This window comes from Castanea sativa, chromosome 10 (genome assembly GCF_040712315.1).
Source record: "Castanea sativa cultivar Marrone di Chiusa Pesio chromosome 10, ASM4071231v1".
NCBI classification, from domain to species: domain Eukaryota; kingdom Viridiplantae; phylum Streptophyta; class Magnoliopsida; order Fagales; family Fagaceae; genus Castanea; species Castanea sativa.
The window spans coordinates 27,022,750-27,044,471 of NC_134022.1; the positions used below are offsets into that span (position 1 = coordinate 27,022,750).

Genomic DNA, 21,722 nt, shown 5'->3' on the forward strand with positions numbered 1-21,722 from the left:
TGTTGTCATGTATGCATCTAGTAAACAAAAATAAAAGAGAACAGCAACGGAAGCATCAAGCCAGCAACCACGAACTAGCAGTAGCCCAAGCACCCAAACAGTCATAATTTGGTCCTCTCCATGATTAAGTCAGCAAAATATCCACACAAAAAATTTCTGCAATCAACCAGCCAACAACTCCAACTCCAAGTCATCATATACAAAAAACTTCATCCCTACAATGTAAATCCCCAAAAAATAATGATAAGTAGAAAGTAGAAAGCAATACATCACAATTAACACCATTACAAACACCAGCCAACAAATATAAGAAAATTACATAAAATTTAAGTTACCTTAGGTAGCTAAGTCCAAAAAGTAGCCCTACCTTCCAAATTAATATAGAACAGAAACTGTACCCACAGTGGGTTTTGGTGCAAGCTCTAAAAGGAAAAAAAAAAATTGCATATAAATAATAACACAAAAATAAATAAATAAAAGATAAAATACAAGAGAATTTATAAATAAAAAAAGCAGAAAAAATTAGAAAAGAACATAAACACATTACCCGATTCAAGTTCATAATATTCCACTTCATGCATTGCCTCTCGTAGGTTAATTGGTTCAGTTGAATCCTTGGACCTCAACCAATTTTGTTACTAATCAAAGCTTCAACAATATTGGTAGACTATGAGCTACAGAAAGGATCCAAAACATGATCTCCTATGCTAAATGCAGATTCTGATGCAACGGTAGAGACGATAATCGCCAAAACATCACGAGAAACTTGAGAAAGGATCCTATATCTTGAATAATTTACCCTCCACCAATCAAGAATATCAAAGCCTTCCGTCTCTAGATCTACACTAGCTTCTAACAAGTATCTATCCAATTCAGATTTGCATTCTACACTATCCTCATCTGCTAAGTGCTATTTGTATATGTTATTATACTTCTTCGTCCCCTCTTCTACACTACCAAAACTACTTAGCATGGATAATATGGCTACAAGATCACTACCACCAATCTCACTAGTGCTACTAGAACTGGCACCACATTAGGTCCCCATAGCTCCACTATAGTGCTTGTATAACCTATTCAAAGCATCCCTAACTCTCAATCTTAATTCATCAGCCTTCTCCTTGTCATACCATTGCTTAAACCAAAACATCACATATTTCAATTTATATTTAGGATCAACCACAATAGCCATAAACAATATCAGATTTATCCTATCAACACTTCCCCAATACTTATTGTTAGGGACATATTTTATGTAATTGGCTAATCCTTTGACAAAATGCACTTTACCTATAATTGAGTAAATCTAGGATGGGTTTAGGACTTCAAGAAATATGAACAAGTGAAGAAGAGCTGTTCATTAAAGCTCGATAGAAGTCTCAACAGTATTCTTTCTATTGAGATTTAATGTTGAAGCTCGACACATATCTGACTTTCGGGCCAAGCTTATGTATTTGTGTAGGGTTTCTTTTCTCACAATCCTAGACATATATAAGGCTTATTTTAAAGGCCATCACACAAGTGAATACATGCCGAAAGTGACCTAGTTCATTATTCTTTCTGAAGAAGCTACTGCGTCTTTACGCTAAGGGTTTTGTGACCAAGGAGCTTCTTGATCTTCATTGTTGATGAATTAAAGAACTTTGCAGCTAAAAATCTTCTTCAAGTTGGTGAGTTAGCCATGTACTAGGATCCATGCATCACTGGTTAGTCACGTACTGGGATTCGTGCATAGAACAGAAAGATTGCCGCTACAATATAAGTCTAATTGGGTATTGGGGTAAGGGTTCAACTATAAGTTGGTATTTTGGGATAGGCCAAAGGGTTTGTTAAGATTCCTTATACTTGTAATCACTTGTGATTGATAATAGTGGATTCTTAAGAGTTGTGACCTTAAAATCACCCGGTGGGGTTTTGCCTTGGTGGTTTTCTCCATTCGTAAACAAATCACAGTGTCAAATTTATTTTTTGCTGCATTTAGTATAATTGGTGATTTGTTTGTGCTACCACTCTATTGCATGTAATTTAACCTCATTAATTAACTTGAGTAATTAATTAATTTGTAAGGGGTCAATTCATTTTAACCTAGCAAGTGGTATCAGAGTAGACACACTTTGATTAGGTTTTAATATTTTCTGTGTGATTCATTGACCTCTATTTGTCATGGATAAAGGACAGTATCTTATTATACCTCCTGTATTTGATGGCACTAACTATGCATACTGGAAAGTATGCATGAGAGCTTTCTTGAAGTCATTGACCTCTATTTCCCATGATGCTTTTAATTTATGCATGTCACATGTTCATGCATTCTTCAAGCATACGTTCTTTCTTTTCTTTCATATTCTAAGCATGTGTTCCATTGTGTTGTTTCTCTCTCTCTCTCTTGGATAGACTGCGTTATGGCACCTAAATAGCACAAATCTACTCTGGCTTGAAATCGTCGTCATGGTTTCAGGTCATCCTCTTCTTCTATTCATACTATTCCCTCTCACATTCAGTTCTGTGAGGAGAAGGCCTAGATGGACTTCTTTGAGAACTTTTAGAAACGTGGCGTTCATCCGGAACGCCAGGTTATTCTGTTGGATTTTGTTGACACTCCTCTCCCCAAAGTCATTCGAACTCGAGATTGGGCTTCTCTACTTGAGAAACCCTTGAGTTGTCCCGTCGTGTTTATACAAGAGTTTTACTCCAGCATACACAATATCGATACCTCTATGCCTCAGTTTGTTACCACATTCCGAGATACACGTATTGTAGTTACTCTGGATCTTATATCTGAGGTACTACGCGTCCCTAGGGTAACGCATCTTGACTACCCTAGTTGTGAGCGTCTTTGGATCGTGTCTAGAGAAAACCTTCTTTCTCACATCTGTGATAAATCGTCTCTTTGGGGTGGTGCTTTAAACACCCCTTGCTCGAGCTTTGCTAAAGGCTCTCTCTTTCTAAACATGGTGATGACATTTGATCTTACTCCTCCGTCACACTATAACTCCATCACTGAGCCGCGTGCTCGTTTTCTTCTTTCTTTGATGGTGATGACATTTGCTCGGGCTTTGCTAAAGGCTATGGACCTTCTCCCTCTCCATCTCCAGAGCACCCTGTTGTTTCTCCTTCTGAGGATGATACTAGCTCTTCCAGTGATGACGAGATGACAACCTTTCAATGACTTGCCCTTTGTCATTCGTGATAAAAAGGGGGAGTAGTTTTGGGTTTGAGAGTAGTCTTGGGTTTGAGAGTAGTCTTGTACTTAGGGGGAGAGTTAGTATAGGATTTTCAATAGGGAGAGTGTATATAGTATTGAGCGATGTAGTTAGGACTTTATGTATTTTCTTTTCTTCTTTATTTACATTAGCCTCCTGTATATCGGTCTTGTAACCGTTTTATTACATACATTGTACTTTATTTTTATATATATGATGATGATGTATGTTTTTATTCACCTACCTCTACATGTGTTGTTTTTTTTCTATCTTTATACACATGTTTCTTTATGTGCGCAATCTTAACTTCTGTTTCACATATGATGCCTTGATGAGTTTTTTTTTAAGTGTTTCAGAAAGATAGGCTGTGAAAGCCTATCTGACCATGAACTCTCTTCTTGCAAAGTTTCTTAATAGTTTATATTAGGGATAAATTTATTTTGTATTACAACAAGTGGTTATGAGTTTAGTGATTTAAGACTTTTTTCATGATTATTTTTTTTGTTGTGATTTTGTCACGGATTGCTAAAGGGGGAGATTGTTTGGGACATATTTTATGTAATTGGCTAATCCTTTAACAAAATGCATTTTACTTGTAATTGTGTAGATCTAGGATGTGTTTATGACTTCAAGAAACATGTTGTTCAAGTCAAGTGTTAAAGCCATGAAGATCTGACCAAGAAACAAGTGAAGAAGAGTTGTTCATCAAAACTCGACAGAAGTCTAGACAGAATCCTTTCTATCAAGATTTAATGTTGAAGCTCGACACAAGCTATTTCTGTTGAGGCTTATGAAATCAAAATTTCCAAATTTGATTTTCGGGCCAAGCTTATGTATTTGTGTATGGTTTCTTTTCTCACAACCCTAGACATATATAAGGTTTATTTTAAAGGCCATCACACAAGTGAATACATACAGAAAGTGACCTAGTTCATTATTCTCTCTGAAAAAGCTACTGCATCTTTATGCCAAGAGTTTTATGACCAAGGAGCTTCCTGATCTTCATTGTTGATAAACTGAAGAACTTTGCAGCCAACAATCTTCTTCAAGTTGGTGAATTAGTCATGTAATGGAATTCGTGTATTATTGGTTAGTTACATACTGTGATTCGTGTATGAACACAAAGATTGTCGCTACAATATAAGTCCAATTGGGTATTGGGGTAAAGGTTCAACTGTAGGTTGGTATTTTGGGATAGGCCAAAGAATTTAGTAAGATTCATTATACTTGCAACTGCTTGTGATTGATAATAGTGGATTATTGGGAGTGGTGACCTTAAAATCACCTGGTGCGGTTTTGTCTCGGTGGTTTTTCCTATTCGTAAACAAATCACTCGTGTCAATTTTATTTTCCGCTACATTTAGTATAATTGGTGATTTGTTTGTGCTACCACACTATTGTATGTAATTGAATCTAATTAATTAACTTGAGTAATTAATTAATTTGCAAGGGGTAAATTCATTTTAATCTAACATTTATCATACTTCAATTTCATTCTTTGTGCCATACCCTTTAATAAAGGATCACCCCTACCGTTACACAATTGATTTAATTGGTCTTGAAGACTAACAAGCTCATGGAAATACACATTAGTAGTCACAAACAAAGAACCAGAAAATCTTAAAGTTGCCTTATAGAACATACCAAGAAACTATGTAAAAGGTCTCACATTTTCCTAATCTAAAAACCGAGGGGGACCACTAGATGGATCCTCAAAATAACAAAGGAAATGCCCATCATCATCCTCCTTCATTAATGCAGCCACAAACTTTTGTGCACTTTCTAACATTAAGTAAGTTGAATTTCACCTAGTAGACACATCAAGGCACAACAAACTTTTGCTTTGAATTTTTTCTTTTTCAGCACATGCCTTAAACTTCTCAAATTTATTAGGAGAGGATTTCACATACCTCACTACATTACAAATCTTAACAATTGACTCATTCAAAATCTATTTAGCCCTGATAAACACAATCAACATCAATATAATGTGCAATAAAATAAAGATATGAAGGAATTGAAGTCCAAGTATCAGTTGTTAAACACACTCTTTGACCAGCCATTAAAATCTTTCTCAAACTCTTCTTTCCCCTATAATCAGCACATGCCTTAAACTTCTCAAATTTATTAGGAGAGGATTTCACATATCTCACCCTTATAATTGGGTACTAAGCAGAAATTCAAAATCTATTTATGATAAACCCAATCAACATCAATATAATGTGCAATAAAATAAAGATAATTAAGGTTTTGAATTGAAGTCCAAGTATCAGTTGTTAAACACACTCTTTGACCAGCCATTAAAATCTTTCTCAAACTCTTCTTTCCCCTATAATCAGCACATGCCTTAAACTTCTCAAATTTATTAGGAGAGGATTTCACATATCTCACCCTTATACTTGGGTACTAAACAGAAATTCAAAATCTTTTTATGATAAACCCAATCAACATCAAAATAATGTGCAATCGAACAAAGATAATTAAGGTTTTGAATTGAAGTCCAAGTATCAGTTGTTAAACATACTCTTTGACCAGCCATTAAAATCTTTCTCAAACTCTTCTTCCCCCTAATGTAAAGTCTAAGACAATCCATTGCAATAGTAACACGAGAGGGAATTTCAAACCTAGGCTCTACCTTTGCCATAAAATCAATGAACCTGCCATGCACAACAAACGTAAAAGGTAGTTCATCAACAATTATCATCCTAGCCAAGGCCATCCTTAGTCTTTTCACACTAAAATTCCTCAACACCAGCTCATTAACACCCTCTCCCTTCCTCCCCCCCCCCCTCCCTTTTTTATTTTTTATTTTACTTTGGTAACTCAAAGTGATTTGACCTTTATCATGCCTATAAGGGTATTTCTTACAACCAGATTTTATGTGGGACCACATGGCAGAGGTTCCATTTCTTTTTGGGTGACAATTATAACTCCTTTGATAATAGTTGCACTGTGACTTAGGGTAAAGGGGATCACAACTCTCTATTTTAGAGAAATGATCCCATATCTTAGAAGGCTTTTTACCACCATTAATAGTAGTTTGTTGAGTTTTTGTTTGTGTTTGAAGGGGTTGAGCACCTGATGGTTGAATGGGAGATTGTGTATTTGGTTGATCAGCCTCAGTACATGGACTAGGACTAGGCTCAATAGGGGGTAGAAGAAGAAGAAGCACAAGCAGTCATGATCTAATTACGTCAATATAAATAACAATCAAATATACATAATAATTAAGGAATCAACAACAAATAAATTAAGCAAGCAACCTTTAACATAAACAAGCAATTACACACTAATTTCAATAAAATATTAGTATACAAAAACTATACAAGCAGCTTTCTCAGTGCTAAAATCACAACAACAAGATAATCTACTAAAATCACAACATATTAGCATGATATAATAAACTAAAATCACAACAGTATAATCAATTAATAGGATGATCGACAAATAAATTTACAATCTTTGAACCCTAGAAACAAAATCAAATAGCAAACAACATGAGTGAACCCTAATATATATATATATATATAAAACTAAAATTACAATAGTATGATCAATCAACAGGATGATAAAAAAATAAATTTACAGTCTTTAAACCCTAGAAACAAAACCAAACAGCAAACAACATGAGTGAACCTTAAAAAAAAACACTAAAACTAAAAGCAAAATCAAACACAAACATTAAAGTTCGACACAACATGGTGAATTGAAAAAAAAAAACCCTTAAAACAAAATCAAACAGCAAAGAAAAAAAATCTAACATTAGTGAACTCAAAACAAATATAAATAGTATGAGAAAATACCCAAAAACTATTTAAGCCTTTGAGATTTATTCCTTTACTAGGCTGAAGCTAAATCTCTTAAATTACCCTTGAAATCACAAGAAAATTACCCAAGAAAAAAAAAATAGAATCAACAAGAAACATTCAGTGACCACAAAATAAAACTAAAACAAAATAGGGGTTAGGGTTTCCAAAGACAAAACTACATAGTGGCAGAGCCATGGTGGAGAACAGAGATGAGAAGGAGACTGATTGACTTAGGGATTAGGACTTCTATGAGACCTTGAGAGGAAAGTCTTTCTTTGTGAAGGAGTGAGACTGAGAATCAAAGATGAGTCTTGAGAGTGAGACTGAGAGCTTGTGTTCTTAAATAGTGGAAGATTAGGTGGGATCCTAAGATTGAGAATTTGAGAGGGAAAAACTACTGTTTGTTTGACGCGATTAGGATATGGAAAAAATAATTATGTGGCTGAGAGCAAAAGAGAAGAGAAAAATGGTTGGTGGGAGCCTAAGAATTTGAGATTGAAAGGGAAACACTACTATTTGTTCGGTGGGATTAGGGTTTGGAAGAAACATTATGTGGTTGAGAGCAAAAAAGAAGAGAAAAATGGTTAGGTGGGAGCCTGAGATTCTGAGATTGAGAGGGAAACACTAATGTTTGTTCAACGGGATTAGGGTTTGGAAGAAAAATGAAGGTGGTTGAGTTTGAGAGGTGAGAGCAGAAGTCTAAACTCTAAAGAGGAGAAAAGGAGAGTAATAGACAACTTAGAGTCTCAGACAAGACGTGTGGCTGAGATCAAAAAAGAAAAAAAAAATCTTACACAGTGACTCAAACAGTAACCAAATACAAAATCGTTATTTATTTAATATATTTTTTTTCTTCAGAAAATGCAAGTGGCAAGACAGGATTGGATTGAGACTATTCCACTTTCCATAGTCTTCCTGACACACGTTAACGTTATTATATATATAACATACTCAGATTGGTTTGGTTTTCATTGGTGTGCACATCTTGGTGCTGATGGCTACACCTGTCCGACGTTGGTACTAAAGAGATGTCATCGACCACTGTACCAGAAACCTTCGGTGGAGCCTTAAGCGGGGCAGGGCGGTGTGGTCAGACTTGTTTATATCGGTGCCAATAGATCCATGAACAGGCATAATTACAATTCTTATCTAATGATACTTGATAGTTGACAAGGATTTTCATGATTCTTTTTCATGTGTTAAAGTTTCATGATCTATGGCTCATGGCGTCCAATATAAAGTGATAGGCCAAGAATGTATTGACCCCTTGTGATAAATTAATTGATTAATTAGCCAAATTAATTAATTAATCCAATTAACATGCAAAATGCGTGGTAGCACAAACAAATCACCAACTAAATTAATATGCAACGGAAAATAAAGTTGACACGGCGATTTGTTAACGAATGAAGAAAACCTCCAAGGCAAAAACCTCATCGGGTGATCTTAAGGTCACCACTCCCGAGAATCTACTATTATCACAACAAGTGGTTACAAGTAAAGAAATCACAGTACCTTGTACCAACCTACAGTTGAATCTTTACCCCAATACACAATTAAACTTGTTCTGTAGTGACAATCTTTCATTTTTAATGCACAACTCCCAGTACATGACTAACCAATAGATGCGCGAATCCCAGTACTCGACTTAATCACCAACTTGAGAAAGATATTGGCTGTAAAGTTCTTTAGTTCATTAACACGATGGAAATCATGAAGCTCTTTGGTCACAAAACCCAAAGGCGTACAAATGCAGTAGCTTCTTCAAGAGAAAGATGAACTAGGTCAAATTCTATTTCCAGTCACAATTTGCATGAACAAAACTTTGCTTCACACTCGCGCAATTGTGCAACCTTTGATGACCCTTAAAATAATCCTTATATATGTTTAGGGTGGTGAGAAAAGAAAGCCTAAACATGTACACATGGATTGGAATGAAATCATATCTGAAAAACTGATTTTCATAAATCTCGATAAATAGGGTATCTATTGAGCAGTTGTCGAGCATCGGGTTAAAGCAGCCTTTTAAATCTTGATAGATGTTATCTATCGAACTTTAAAATTTAGCACTTCTTTACTTGTTTCTTGGACAGATTTGCATAGTTTCAATACTTGAACTTAAACTCTTATTCCTTGAAGTATTAAACATATTCTCGATCTACCAAATTACAAGTAAAATGCGTTTTGTCAAAGGATTAACCAATTCTAAATGACATATGTTCCTAACATAATTCACATATGTCCTAACATATAGATTTATAAGAGCAATGTTCATAGTTGTTACAGTTTTTTTTTTTTTTTTCGGTTGCTTTTTTTGTTTTGTATTTTGTTTTAATTAATATAAGTTTTTGGCTTCAAGAGAAGAGAAGAAAATGGAGATTCCAACTAGTGCCTTCCACTGCATGAGTTTTTACAATCTAGAAATCATCATAAATCTAACATTAGTCAAACCTTAAAAGCCTCCTTCTTTACAAGAGAAGTATCATTAGTCTACTACCTAACTATTAGTATTACATATATCTTAGTATATGTTTGGATTTATTTCCATTGATTTATTGGATTAAAAAATAAAGATGGATAAAAGTCTATACACAAAAGAATTAAAGTGAGACTTTAGAAAGTTATATTTAAACAAAATAAGATGAATAAGTTGGAAACAAAACTCTAACAAACGAATGAACAAACCAAATTCAAAATAGTCTAATTAAACTCCTCATTCTTATTCGATATAATAATTTGTTTTTCTTAAAACACATGGTAGCTAGAGGGGATTCAAATTCGGGTTTATTCAGGCTATTTCAATATTCTGCTACATATTTCAAAAGCTTCATTCATTGGAAGCTTCTTAGTCTTATTCTTATTGTTAATATATCTAATTAATGGAATCTCTTATGCTGGGCTAAGATATCGCCTTGCAATGTTCCCACCTGCACCATTAGGATAAAACCCACCAGGCTTGTACTCACTGCCAGTTCCATACACTATTCTTAAGATCTCAGGTGGTGTCCGAGCATATGAAAGGGAATCTGTATTAGCTGAAAGAATGTTATTGTTTGTACGATTCTCTGCACCAAGGGATAGAGGTACAATTATGCCTTCATCTTTGATACCACACATTGCTAATCTATTTTTAAGCTCAGCAGTACGGTTAGTGAACTCGGCCACAGTCATGTCATAGGGCATCACTTTTTCGTTGGCTCTCTCATAGAGTAATGCTCTTAGAACTGCATCTTGTCCAGCCTCCACTCCTAGAAGCCCAGCAACTAACTACCAAAACAGATATGGGATACGATAATATTAATTAATATATATTTAAAGTATATTTTATTTACTTGAAGAGGTATTTTATGTTCATTTTAAGTTTTCAAAATAAATAACTACTATCAAAATGGTTAAATATATATATTTAAAATAAAAGGAAGTTTTGAAAAAAAAAAAAAAATTATATCACAGGACGTGCATGCAAGAGTGATCTCAAAATATCTAACACGGAGATTAAGAGATTTTAGAATATTCGTGATTCTTAATTAGTACGTATATACATTTATAAAAGAGTAATTAGATTTTGTGGGAGGAAAATGCGGGTTCTTACTTCTTACCCTACGAAAATGACTGCTTTTAAGATCTGGAATGGTGCCAACGTAACCCACAAGCCCTACGTAAGGGATCAAATTGCTTGCTAACAAGTAATTGATTGTGTTAAGATAAGGGTCAAATGGAGGGGTCAATTTGAAACCAAAAGCTTGGTTAAAAATGTTTGCGAAAGTCTCAGCTCTGAGATCCAACTGAGGCCTTGGAATTCCACCTGTTGCGGTAATAATAGCCCTGAAAAGTTATGTTTAGAGAGCATCATTATCAATGAGATTAGGCAGTATATATATGGAGTAAAAAATGAAATGCTTAAACATAGCATAACGTACGTATATACAAAACCTAATAATTGTAAACTTGGAAGTATAAGTTTAATTTAATTATAATATTTCTTTTAAGACCTGAGATGACCAACTTCTTGATAACCAAATTCTTCAATGATCTGACGAACTAGAGGGTCAAGATTGGCCTTCTTGGCACCAATTGGAGGTGGACCGGCCTGTGCATAAGATGGATCTATGCTGTCAAGTCCATGACCAAGTGCACTATTTAAGAAAAACTCTGCTTCAAGGAATTCAAGGTTAAGAGCAAATTGAATCCGATCAGTATCATTGGCTACAATTGGTCCACAATTGGGAGCACGATTCACATGGTTGAGTTTCAATTTAATAAGAAAGATAAAGGCAATGAGAAAGAAAACACTAGCCATTCTTACGTAATCCCTATATTTGCATGGGTGAATCATTATATTACTACCAGCTGCTTATATAGACACAGATACTGCAGGGTCATGTAAGAGATCTGATGAGTGTATAATATTTTCGCCAACTTTATTGCTAAATATGTAGAAGTTACCTCACGTTAAGGCCCAGCCTTCTCAATCAATATTATAGCGTCTTATACAAGTAATTCTATCGATTTAACCCAACAAACAGATTTGGAGCTTTGCAATAATTTATATATGTTTGAAATGATAGCAATGAACTTGTTAAAAGTAAAACTCAACGTTTACAACCAATGGTCATATCGATCTTATAGTTGTAGATATTTGATGATAATAATATTCATAACTATGTTATGATCTTTAGGTGTGTAGGCATATTGTAATGATTAGATAAGCCAAACGTAGTAAAAAATGTCCAAGTAAAAACATTAATTTGATGATACACTTCAGAAATATGTTGTCTTATTTTTATTTTTATTTTTTATTATTAGATATAAGCCTACTACCTAAATAGATTATTTATTGAGAAATTACCTAACAACAACGTAAGTAATAATTTAGATCTCAAATTTTAAGTTAAGCTATCAATTAAATATAAGTAATTAACCAATTGAATATTGCATGGACACCAACATAGGTGGTGGTTTAGTGACCAGGCCTTAGGCCAACAAAACTTTGGTTTTGGGTTCGAGTTCCCCTAAACCCCACTCTAATGAGTGCATTGATGCCATGCTTCCTAATGATTTGATTTTAGAAGCAATTGTCTTTTCAAAAGAATATAATGCGTATAAGCAAAAGCAAATACAATGAATGATTGTAGCAGGAAAGAAAAATATTCATTGAATAAAATGCATTTCAAAAAAGCACGCATCTTATTATAAAAGTGAATAAAGACATGGGTTTAATGCTCAATTTGCACCATCCAAAGTATTCCTCAGTACCATATATAGCAACAGTCATTGATCCCACACCACCCAAAACAGGAGCTATATATCCATCCAGCTACTTGGCTCATTGATACTATTTGTGCCAACATCAATCATCAATCATCAATAATTGCACCACCAGGTTTTGATCCAACTGCCTCTGACCTAAAAATTAGGTTAATAATTTTATAAATAACTAAAATTAAAACATTTCTCGCAGCAGGGCCAACAAGCAAGCAGAATCTATACAAGGAACTGTTACAAATCAAAAACTGTGTTTTATCCACAGGCAAATTGATTTGAGCCATTATGATGAATTTTTTGTCTACACACTTAGCCAATGATGCAATTCTGTCTTTAGTTCTTGTCTTTAAGCTTTGGAGCTAGCCCCACAGAAATATGGGTTTGGGCTGCTTGGGTTGTCTGATTGGACATTTACCCTACAAAGCTCAATTTAGGTCCTATAAATTAAAATGAGCATGGCCACTGGTTCTTAAGGCATATATATAAGTTTTATGACAAATTAAGATAGTTTTCAATTTTGTTCTGTTTTATAAACTTGACTTGGGGTTGAGAGGCTTTCATGATGAGTCATAACACATCCAATAGATTTATACTGATGCAATAATTCGGTATTCAATGCATAATCCATTGCATAATGGGTGAATCGGATGCTATATATTGCTTCTCACTAGCTGACAGCCAAGCTAATAGGTTCATGTATGAACCAAATTAAGTTATTCAAAGCTTCTCAGTTTTATAGAAGGAGCTATCTAGCTAATTAAGCTTTGTTAAGAAAGCACTTTGCAATATTTCCACCTCCACCTCTAGGGGAAAAGCCACCAGGAATGTGCTGACTACCAGTCCCATAAAGTATCCTCAAAATCTCAGGTAAAGTCCAAGTATGGTTTACTGGTGTGATGTCTGTATTTGCTTGGTTGTACGCCCCAGGAGATACAGGTACAATTACGCCTTCATCTTTGGTACCACTCTTGGATAACATGTTCCTAAGCTTAGATATATGGTCAGTGAATTCGGCCACTGTCATGTTATATGGTAGCACCTTTTGATTGGCTTTCTCATATAGTAGTGTTCGTATAACTGCACACTCTCCATGGGCGTCACTTATAATTGCATCAATTGCTCCTTCAATGACCTATACCAACCAAAATAAATAAATTTACGGTTATATTTAATATTATGTTAGAGATACTACAAATACTATTACATAACCTTTCAAATTGTCAAGAACCTTGTAATTTAGTGAAATTATTAGAGCTAATACAAATTTTATTACAAAATGACGTGAAATTTTATAGTATTTTAAGTATCACCCTAGTAAATAAAACGTTTATTTATTATGTATTAAAATGACAACAATCATATTCATTATCACGTCAATTTATAAGTATTTTTTTAAAAAATAAAATTTGTTTGTTCGTTTAGACCCCTTAAACCAGATTGTTTGACCTATTAAATTAACCAAGTGATTACTTAGATTAATTATTTAGATCTAGGTTAAACACAAATAAATCATATCATGCAAAGATGCGAAAAAGTAAATAACACACAATGTGATGACTTAGGAAAATCGATAAAACATACCGTTTCAAGGTAAAAACCTAGAGAGGATTTGACCTAACTATCCTCAAGGTAAAGTAAATCCACTATAAGAGAATTGAAATTTTTACAATCAAATTTAATCCTAATTCTATTGCTACCTTATGTAGTAACTTACTGATATGACCATGAGCAAGTTTCGATTTTACAGACTTCTTTTTTTGGACTTACACCAACACAAGCTGCCTTGCTTGTGACTTGAGATCCTATTCAAAGGTTTTAGATCATCCTCAGTAATGATCTTGATGCAGCAACTATGTTCTACCAACACTTGATTGTAGTTTTGACTTCGGTAGATTCTTGTGTAGTTAGAATGTACAAAATCTCTCAGATCTCACAAAGAGTAACACACAAATTTTCCAAAAGTCTTCAAAACATGGCTAGAGTTTCCCTTTTATATGTGGAGAAGTTTAGATGAAACCCTAAACGTTTTCGTGGGCTTGGGTCTATTTAAAAATTTTGCAGAAAAACTAGACCTGGGATTTTCGATCAGTCGAGCCTAATTCTCGATTGGTCAAGTAAGGCAAAACCATACTTCATTTTTCTGCAATCAGCTAGACTTGAATCTTGAAACAACCGCTTTTAAGCATTGCCTAAAGACCTAGACTAAATATGTTTTATTCTCGGTTTGCTAACACAATACAAATATGATTCTAAATATTTAAATCTAAATCTTTAGAACCTAACAAAATTTTTAGTTGATTTAATATTATATATATATTCTTCTCATCTTCATTTAAAATGGATGCTTGAGAGGGAGTGTGCTAATAAAGGTTTTGACGGTATATCAACTGTAATTTCCGCATCTAGGAGTGACACGCCCACCAACACAAACAAATATAAATGGGAAGAGAGAGAGTGAGAGATCGAAAAGATATTTGTGAATAGTAAGCAATTATATGTGATTATTATCCACCTTTTGGAATGGATGCTGAGGTAATTCTAGGGTGGCAAAATTAGACACGACTTGTGAACTCGACATGATACGACAGAAAATTAGCAGGTTATGGGTTGAAATTTTAATGACTTAATGTCATATTCGGGTTGACATTACTGACCCATTTAATAAACGGGTTGGATTAGTGTTCAATACATAGAACCCGTTTGACATGTCTGACCCGTTTAATTAAATAAAAATTTACCAATATATCCTTCAAATCCTAGGTATATAAATTTATTAGTTATTGTGGTTTATTTGCTTTAACATATTATGATTGATTACTTGTGATATTTAGATATGTTTTAGTTTTGAATGATTATTTGTGATGCAATTACTCGTTAGTTTTGAATTTTATACAAAAAAATATTTATTTTTTTGGTTTTTCATAACTCAATTTGGTTAATACTATATATATATATATATATATATATATATATATATTTTCATTTTGATAATTTGATAAACAGGTTGACACGATTAGCCCGTTTAATAAATGAATCGTGTTAGGGTTGAGGAATCTTGACCTGTTTAATAAACATGTCAAGTTAGTGTTGACCCATATAGTCGAATACTTATGAGTCGACACGACACAAATATGACATGCGAACACGTATCGCCACCCTAGGTAATTCTTAGTTTCTTACATGCATAGAGCTTGCGACGTTTGAACTGTTTCCAACAAAATTCAATAGTCCTACATGAGGGATCAAATAAAAAGCTAGGAGATAGTTGATTGAGTTTAAGTAGGGTTCAAACGGAGGATCAGAGGGAATCCAGCTGCTTTTTTGAAATATTTTTGCAAAATTATGTGAGCTGAGATCCATTGGAGGTCCTGGAAATCCACCTACTATTGGGTTGATGGCCCTGCAAGGAAAGTTATGTAGTAAGAGAGCGCACGAATTATCATTAAGACTTCCAAGTTATGATTTCAATTGTTTTTAAGGGTGTGTGTAAAACTGTTTAAAATAATTTGTGTATAATAAACACCACTGTTGTTAATGATTTAAACTTGTGAGTGCTATACTGCAGTGGCAGTCAACCATACATGTTACAAGCTGCAGTCAACCATACATGTTACAAAAGAAGTACTATATGTATCATGTATAGTACAAAATTGATGAGCCACTCATGTGCCTTGTATATGCTAAACTCCTTCATCTACTTACAAAACAGAGCCAACAACAAAAGGCACATGGGGCTAGCTATAAACAATCACTTAAATGATTTGTGCTTCTAAAAAGGGTTTTGATTGTTGCTCATTCAATAATGTTCATACTATTTTATATCATGTGTAAAATGTGGATATCTAATATAAAATTGTGACATTATATGAAATATTTCATATTTGAGAATGTAAAACCATAGTTAACAATTATAAATTTCAATTATATAAAACCATAGTGGAATTTATCATGAATGTGAGAAAATAGAGAGCATCATGAAACTATATTTCAAGAGTACTTAATAATTACTCATCCATCACTAATCAATATTAGACTCCATCAAACTTCCATATATATGCATCCTTGTATGTGATTCATGATGTGACACAAGTCATGATGTATTGATGTGAGTTGCCCACCAATAACTAATAAGATAAAAAGAGTAATAGCTATGTGTAATTTTTCCCCCACCCATGAGCATAATAGAAAACAAATTACTATTTAGATTTAGATTGGCAAATTCTATATGTCAAAACTAGTGTTAATGAGGGTTTTTATCAATCTATTTAAGTTAGGTAAAATTTTATGTAAGAAGCTACTTATTGAAGTTTTAAAAACGATGCTCTAGGAGCATGAAACCCTAGAAGATTGGATGGCTGATTGGGTCACGATTCTCAATCAATCGACTTAAGCAATTATGTGTTGAGATAATATGTGTTGAGCACTTGAACGATCGACTATGTGTTGAGAATCTCAGTCCTTCAATTCTTCTTGAGTAGTTATGGGCACAAGTCTCGGACATCAACTAGACACCAAAACACTTACATGACACATGCTTTGTCCTAAGACTATGGACTCAACAAAAAATTAAACTAAATTCCAATAGACCAATAGTAAAAATACATTTGCTTTGAAGATCAAATAAAACTAAATTAAAATAAATTTGTCTTCTTAGTCGTACTCTCTGCTTCATTGACACTTAGAGCATCCACACTGGTCATTGCAAATGCCAAATATAAGGTGGGTTTGGCATTTTAAGCCCAAAAGACCTCAGTATCGGAGATTGTAAAAAGGAACTATTGTAAAAAAATTTGGAATTGTGCCACAGTACAATTTTACCTTTAGAATTGTACTGTAGCACAATTCTAAACTTAAATAATAATATTTAATATTCTCTCTCCTCCTTTTTTTAACCCCGAACTTTCTCTCTCCTCTCTCATTATTTCTCTTCTTTTCTCTCTCTTCCTTCTCTTCTTTCTCATCTGCTCTCTTCAAACCCAAGACCCCGTGCTTCTCTCTCTCTCTCTCTCTCTCTCTCTCTCTCTCTCTCTCTCTCTCTCTCATCTGGTGGTTGAGAGTTTCTCTATCTCTCTCTCTAGTTGGGATTGTGACTAACGTGGGCGTGGGTCAACATGGGTTTTGACAACGGTGGGTCGTGGGTTTTGACAATGGTGGAGATCGGCGTGGTGGAGAGATTGGCATGGCAAAGATTGGTGGGTGACGAGATCGGTGGAGTTGTGGTGGCTGTGGCGTTGTGATCAACGTGGGTGTTAATGGTTTTTTTTTTCCCTGGGTTTTCTGGTATATGTGATCGGCGTTATGGTGGTTGTGGCATTGTGATTGGTGTGATGGTTTTTTTTTTTTTTTTTTTTTTTTACCGATCTGAGTTGATATGGATGATGGAGGAGTTGGGTTGATATAGATAATGGAGGAGAAGTTTGGAGGAAGGTGAAAAGTAAAGTAATGGAGAATTCTGGAAGGTACATGCATGTCATGCGTGTGGTAGATAAAATTGGGAAAAAACAAAAAAGGAAAAAAATGTAAATTTTATTGTGAACGTATATTATTTTAATGAGTAGAATAGAAAAATAGAAGTTAGGATGTTGGGTGTATTAGAAAATGATATTGTTTAATTGATAAAGTGGCTTTTTAGGATGGTAAAATAAGATAGAATAGCATTCTTTGATGCTGATGCTCTTACAAAACATTGTCATCTTATACAACTCATACAAGCAAAGAAGCAAAATTCGATGATGGATTGTGACATAAACATCTTATTATGAAAGTGAACAAAGACATGGATTTAATGCTCAATTGCACGCTTTGCACCTTCCAAAGTATTCTTCAATAGCATTGCAACAGTCATTGGACCCACACCACCTGGAACAGGAGTTATCCATCAGGCTACCTTAAATGCTTCCTGGAAATCAACATCTCCAACTAGCCTATAGCCTGACTTCTTACTTGGGTCATCGATTGCATTTGTGCCAACATCAATAACTGCAGCACCTGGTTTTATCCAACTTCCTTTGACCTGAAAATTAAGTAAATAAATTCATAAATAAATAAAATCAAAGAACATCTCCCAGCAGGTTTGATTAAACAATCAGTCAGAGTCAATACAAGGAACTGCTACAAATCAAAAACTGTGTTCCACAGGCAAATTGATTTAAGCCATTACGATATACTCATATGGCATCTTTGTTAATTCTTTAAGATATAGATGAGACAAAGCCATGGTGTTACAACTTACAACTAATATACAAAGCAATGTCCCCACAAGAAAAGGGGAGGGGGTTGGAAAAATTGTATCTAGTGCAGAAAGCTTCCACTTTTGCGGGGCTTGGGAGAGCAGAGAGGTGTTTGGTAGTCTTAACTCCATTTTTTCTTGGAGAGACTGATTCGACAAGAAGGATTTGTAATTTACATTTTTCTAAAAGCCGATTCTGATTTATTCATTTTGACAATCTCTTATCCATACAACCTCCAGTTCAAATTCCCTTCATGTTTCTTTAAAATAGTAGATTAAATGATGGTTAGAGTACATGATCAAGCTTAAATTTGAAAAATTGGATATTCAATTTTATGATATTGATCTCATTTCAACGGAAGCCAGAAAAGAGTCATATATGATGCAAGCACATAAATGGGATGAATTTATTATATATCAAGATATACAGATCTATAAACTTTCTCTAGTTACCATCATTGCCTGCCCTGCTGCTGCAATAATTATGTCTGTTTCACAAATTATTCTTTCGGGATCTTGAGAATGTGAATGGACTATGGTAACTGTAGCATCTACTTTCAGAAGCAGCAGTGAAACTGGCAATCCAACAATGTTACTTCGACCCACCACGACTACCTTTTTCCCCTTTATAGTTAACCACTTTGTGACAGAAGTTCAAGACACCCCTGCATAAAAATTAAAGCCAATACTTACTACATTGAGGATTTGCTCAGTTAATATTCATATGAATAATTCCTGAAAAACAAGAGTTGCTTATTTCATAGAAGATAGTGAAAAAAGTTAAGTTTGAAATATACATATGTATTATTTTCAAGATTCAGTACATTGCCTTGGGGGTGCAAGGATGGAACAAGGGTTCTCTACCTTTCATTGCAAGCTTGCCAATGTTTAGTGGATGAAAGCCATCCACATCCTTTTCAATGCTGATTTCAGTCAGAACTCTCTCTTCATTTATATGCTTCGGCAATGGAAGTTGAACCAATATGCCTGTCAATGTAACAAACCAGGGTTCTAGGATAAACATGCAGATTTAACAAATCAAGAGGCACCCATACATAATATTCAATCCATAATTGGTTTTATAGTTGTTTGGTTGAAACACCTATTGCAGTCTTGGGTTGTAGGAAACTAAGAACTAACCAACTAATAACTTAAAACTCAATCATTTATAGTATACTTCAATACCTTATTGAAACACAGATAAATTTCATTTTTACAATATTTTTAGTTTCAAATACAGAAACTTATTTTTATGATTTACTGCAAATTTTTTTTGGAAGCAATTAAAAAAAAAAACTAAGGCAGAGAAGTTCACATGGGTTTTCTCTCCTTGGTTTGTGTATTAGTATGTTATCATCTCAAAAGGTGTCCAAATAAAAAAAAATTCAGTCAAATACAATAGACTCTAATTCAATGGTTCATAATTTTAACTTGAACAAAACAAATCATAAATCAATGAAACTATTTCATAAAGCACAACATCATCATACATTAAATCATGTATATATGCATTAAAAAACTGGCCAACAATGTACATCAGGATTTGCATTTAACTCATGAACCTTAGCGACCAAATCAGCTTCAGAAACTTGCTCTGGAAGGTCTATGTCAAATGACTTAATCCCAACCTTGGCACATGCCTTTCTCTTCATCCTCACATAGCTTTGAGAATCCTTCCTGTTGCCCACGATCACTACAGCCAGCCCCGGAACCTAACCGGCCCAAGTAAGAAGGGCACAAAAATCCCAGTTTACAATTTCTCGCTAAACACTACACCACAACAACAGAACCTCATCCCAGTACAACATTAAGGAGTATCTAACAAACCGTAGAACTGGGCCAACCATGAATAGTACAAAGGTTTAATCTCTTTTTTTTTTTTGGGGGGGGGGGGGGTCAAATTTGTAAAATAAAAAATATAACTCAGTTCTTAATTTGTCATCGTTGTTTCCAAGTACACCTGTTTCCATAAGCAGATTAACATGCAAATTAAAGCTAGTTTAAGATTGGATTAGAACCAGATTGAACTGGTTCCTCAAACACCATCAACTCTCTCAATACATGATTTATAAAAGAAATGCCAATATGGGTTTTGCAAATCAGAGCCTTTAGGACCTGTTTGCTTGTCCCACGAATCCAACTAACCCCCATTAGGAAATAAGGCATTTCACACATCCTAATTTGATAAACAAAAATGAGAAATTTCATAGCCGAGTTGAACACATATATGAATTGGATATGGGTTTGTATTCAAAATTAGATACATACCTTGCCGTGTTTATTTGAGAGATAGTGAACTTCAGAGGCGATTTCATTGCGGATGGTTTGAGCGATGGCTTTGCCGTCGATAATATTGGCCTTGTGATCCGACATCTTTGTCCAACTGATTAGATAGCTTGGAATTTAAATTGGAGTTGGGAACTGAGCTACCAACTCAGCTTTCTTGTGCTAAATTTTCTCACGAACCAAACAGAGACTTTAGTCAACAAATTCTGTTCACCATTAAAGAAAAGTACTTGCACTTAAAGCAAAACAGAGTAATGAGCTATCTTGCTTTTCAAACCCATAAAAACAAGAGCTTTAAAAAAATTGTTGAAAAATATAATTTGAAGTCAGAGAGAGAGAGAGCTCACGAAGACGCAGAAGCCGCGAAAGACTGAAGAGAAAAGAAAGGGGAGAAAGTGAAGCGCAATAGAAACAGGGACAAAATTTTGTGCCACTAATTTTTTTATTTATGGGGGACTTTTTAGTTTTAATAAATAATATAATTGATTCGTTATCAATATATATATAATTGTTTAAAAAATATTTAGTAAATTAATATATTTTATAATTAATTAGAAAAAAAAATTTTCAATTTTTCATATAATCGGAGTTCACCATTCATCCTTGACACTTCTATTTTTGCGGTAAGTCTCTTGCCAAGTGACTTGGATTTGGTGGGGGTATTGCACTATGCAATTACCACCATGTGAGATGAAAATTTGATTGGATAAATATTTTTTTATTTTCTTTTTAACTTTTTTATCTCATCAATTTTTATATCAAATCTCAAAATTCCTTGCTAAGAGTTTTTTAGTTCAAATAGTTAGTATTTCTAGATGTTTCTAACGAAAACATGTTGGGTTTAAATCTCTCCAGCCCAATTAGGGTTGTCTAAAGACCTGCCTAACTGACCAAATCCAAGCTGACTGACAATTGATCTTATGCCTACAG

General features: G+C 34.3%; 2 protein-coding genes and 1 pseudogene across 2 annotated transcripts; all 3 read right to left on the minus strand.

The window, feature by feature from the left end:
* Window positions 1-9,901: 9,901 nt before the first annotated feature.
* LOC142611739 (ferritin-like catalase Nec2) lies at window positions 9,902-11,348 on the minus strand. The gene is made up of 3 exons (XM_075783858.1): window positions 11,005-11,348; window positions 10,612-10,837; window positions 9,902-10,279 (listed from the first exon to the last, which is right to left on the minus strand). Exons 1-3 carry the CDS (start codon window positions 11,346-11,348, stop codon window positions 9,902-9,904), a joined length of 948 nt encoding a protein of 315 aa, XP_075639973.1.
* Window positions 11,349-13,034: 1,686 nt separating this feature from the next.
* On the minus strand, window positions 13,035-14,003 carry LOC142612321 (ferritin-like catalase Nec2). Its single transcript, XM_075784429.1, has 2 exons — window positions 13,992-14,003; window positions 13,035-13,409 (listed from the first exon to the last, which is right to left on the minus strand). Exons 1-2 carry the CDS (start codon window positions 14,001-14,003, stop codon window positions 13,035-13,037), a joined length of 387 nt encoding a protein of 128 aa, XP_075640544.1.
* Window positions 14,004-17,903: 3,900 nt separating this feature from the next.
* On the minus strand, window positions 17,904-21,126 carry LOC142612772 (bifunctional protein FolD 2-like; annotated as a pseudogene).
* Between the last annotated feature and the right edge of the window lie 596 nt (window positions 21,127-21,722).

What these genes read in the sequence shown, in the direction of transcription:
- LOC142611739 (XM_075783858.1), bottom strand. Translation starts at nt 11,348, where the DNA reads ATGATTCACCCATGCAAATATAGGGATTACGTAAGAATGGCTAGTGTT. An exon ending in CAAGAAGTTGGTCATCTCAG is followed by an intron (nt 10,838 to 11,004) that starts GTCTTAAAAGAA and finishes ATAACTTTTCAG; the next exon opens with GGCTATTATTACCGCAACAG. An exon ending in AAAGCAGTCATTTTCGTAGG is followed by an intron (nt 10,280 to 10,611) that starts GTAAGAAGTAAG and finishes CTGTTTTGGTAG; the next exon opens with TTAGTTGCTGGGCTTCTAGG.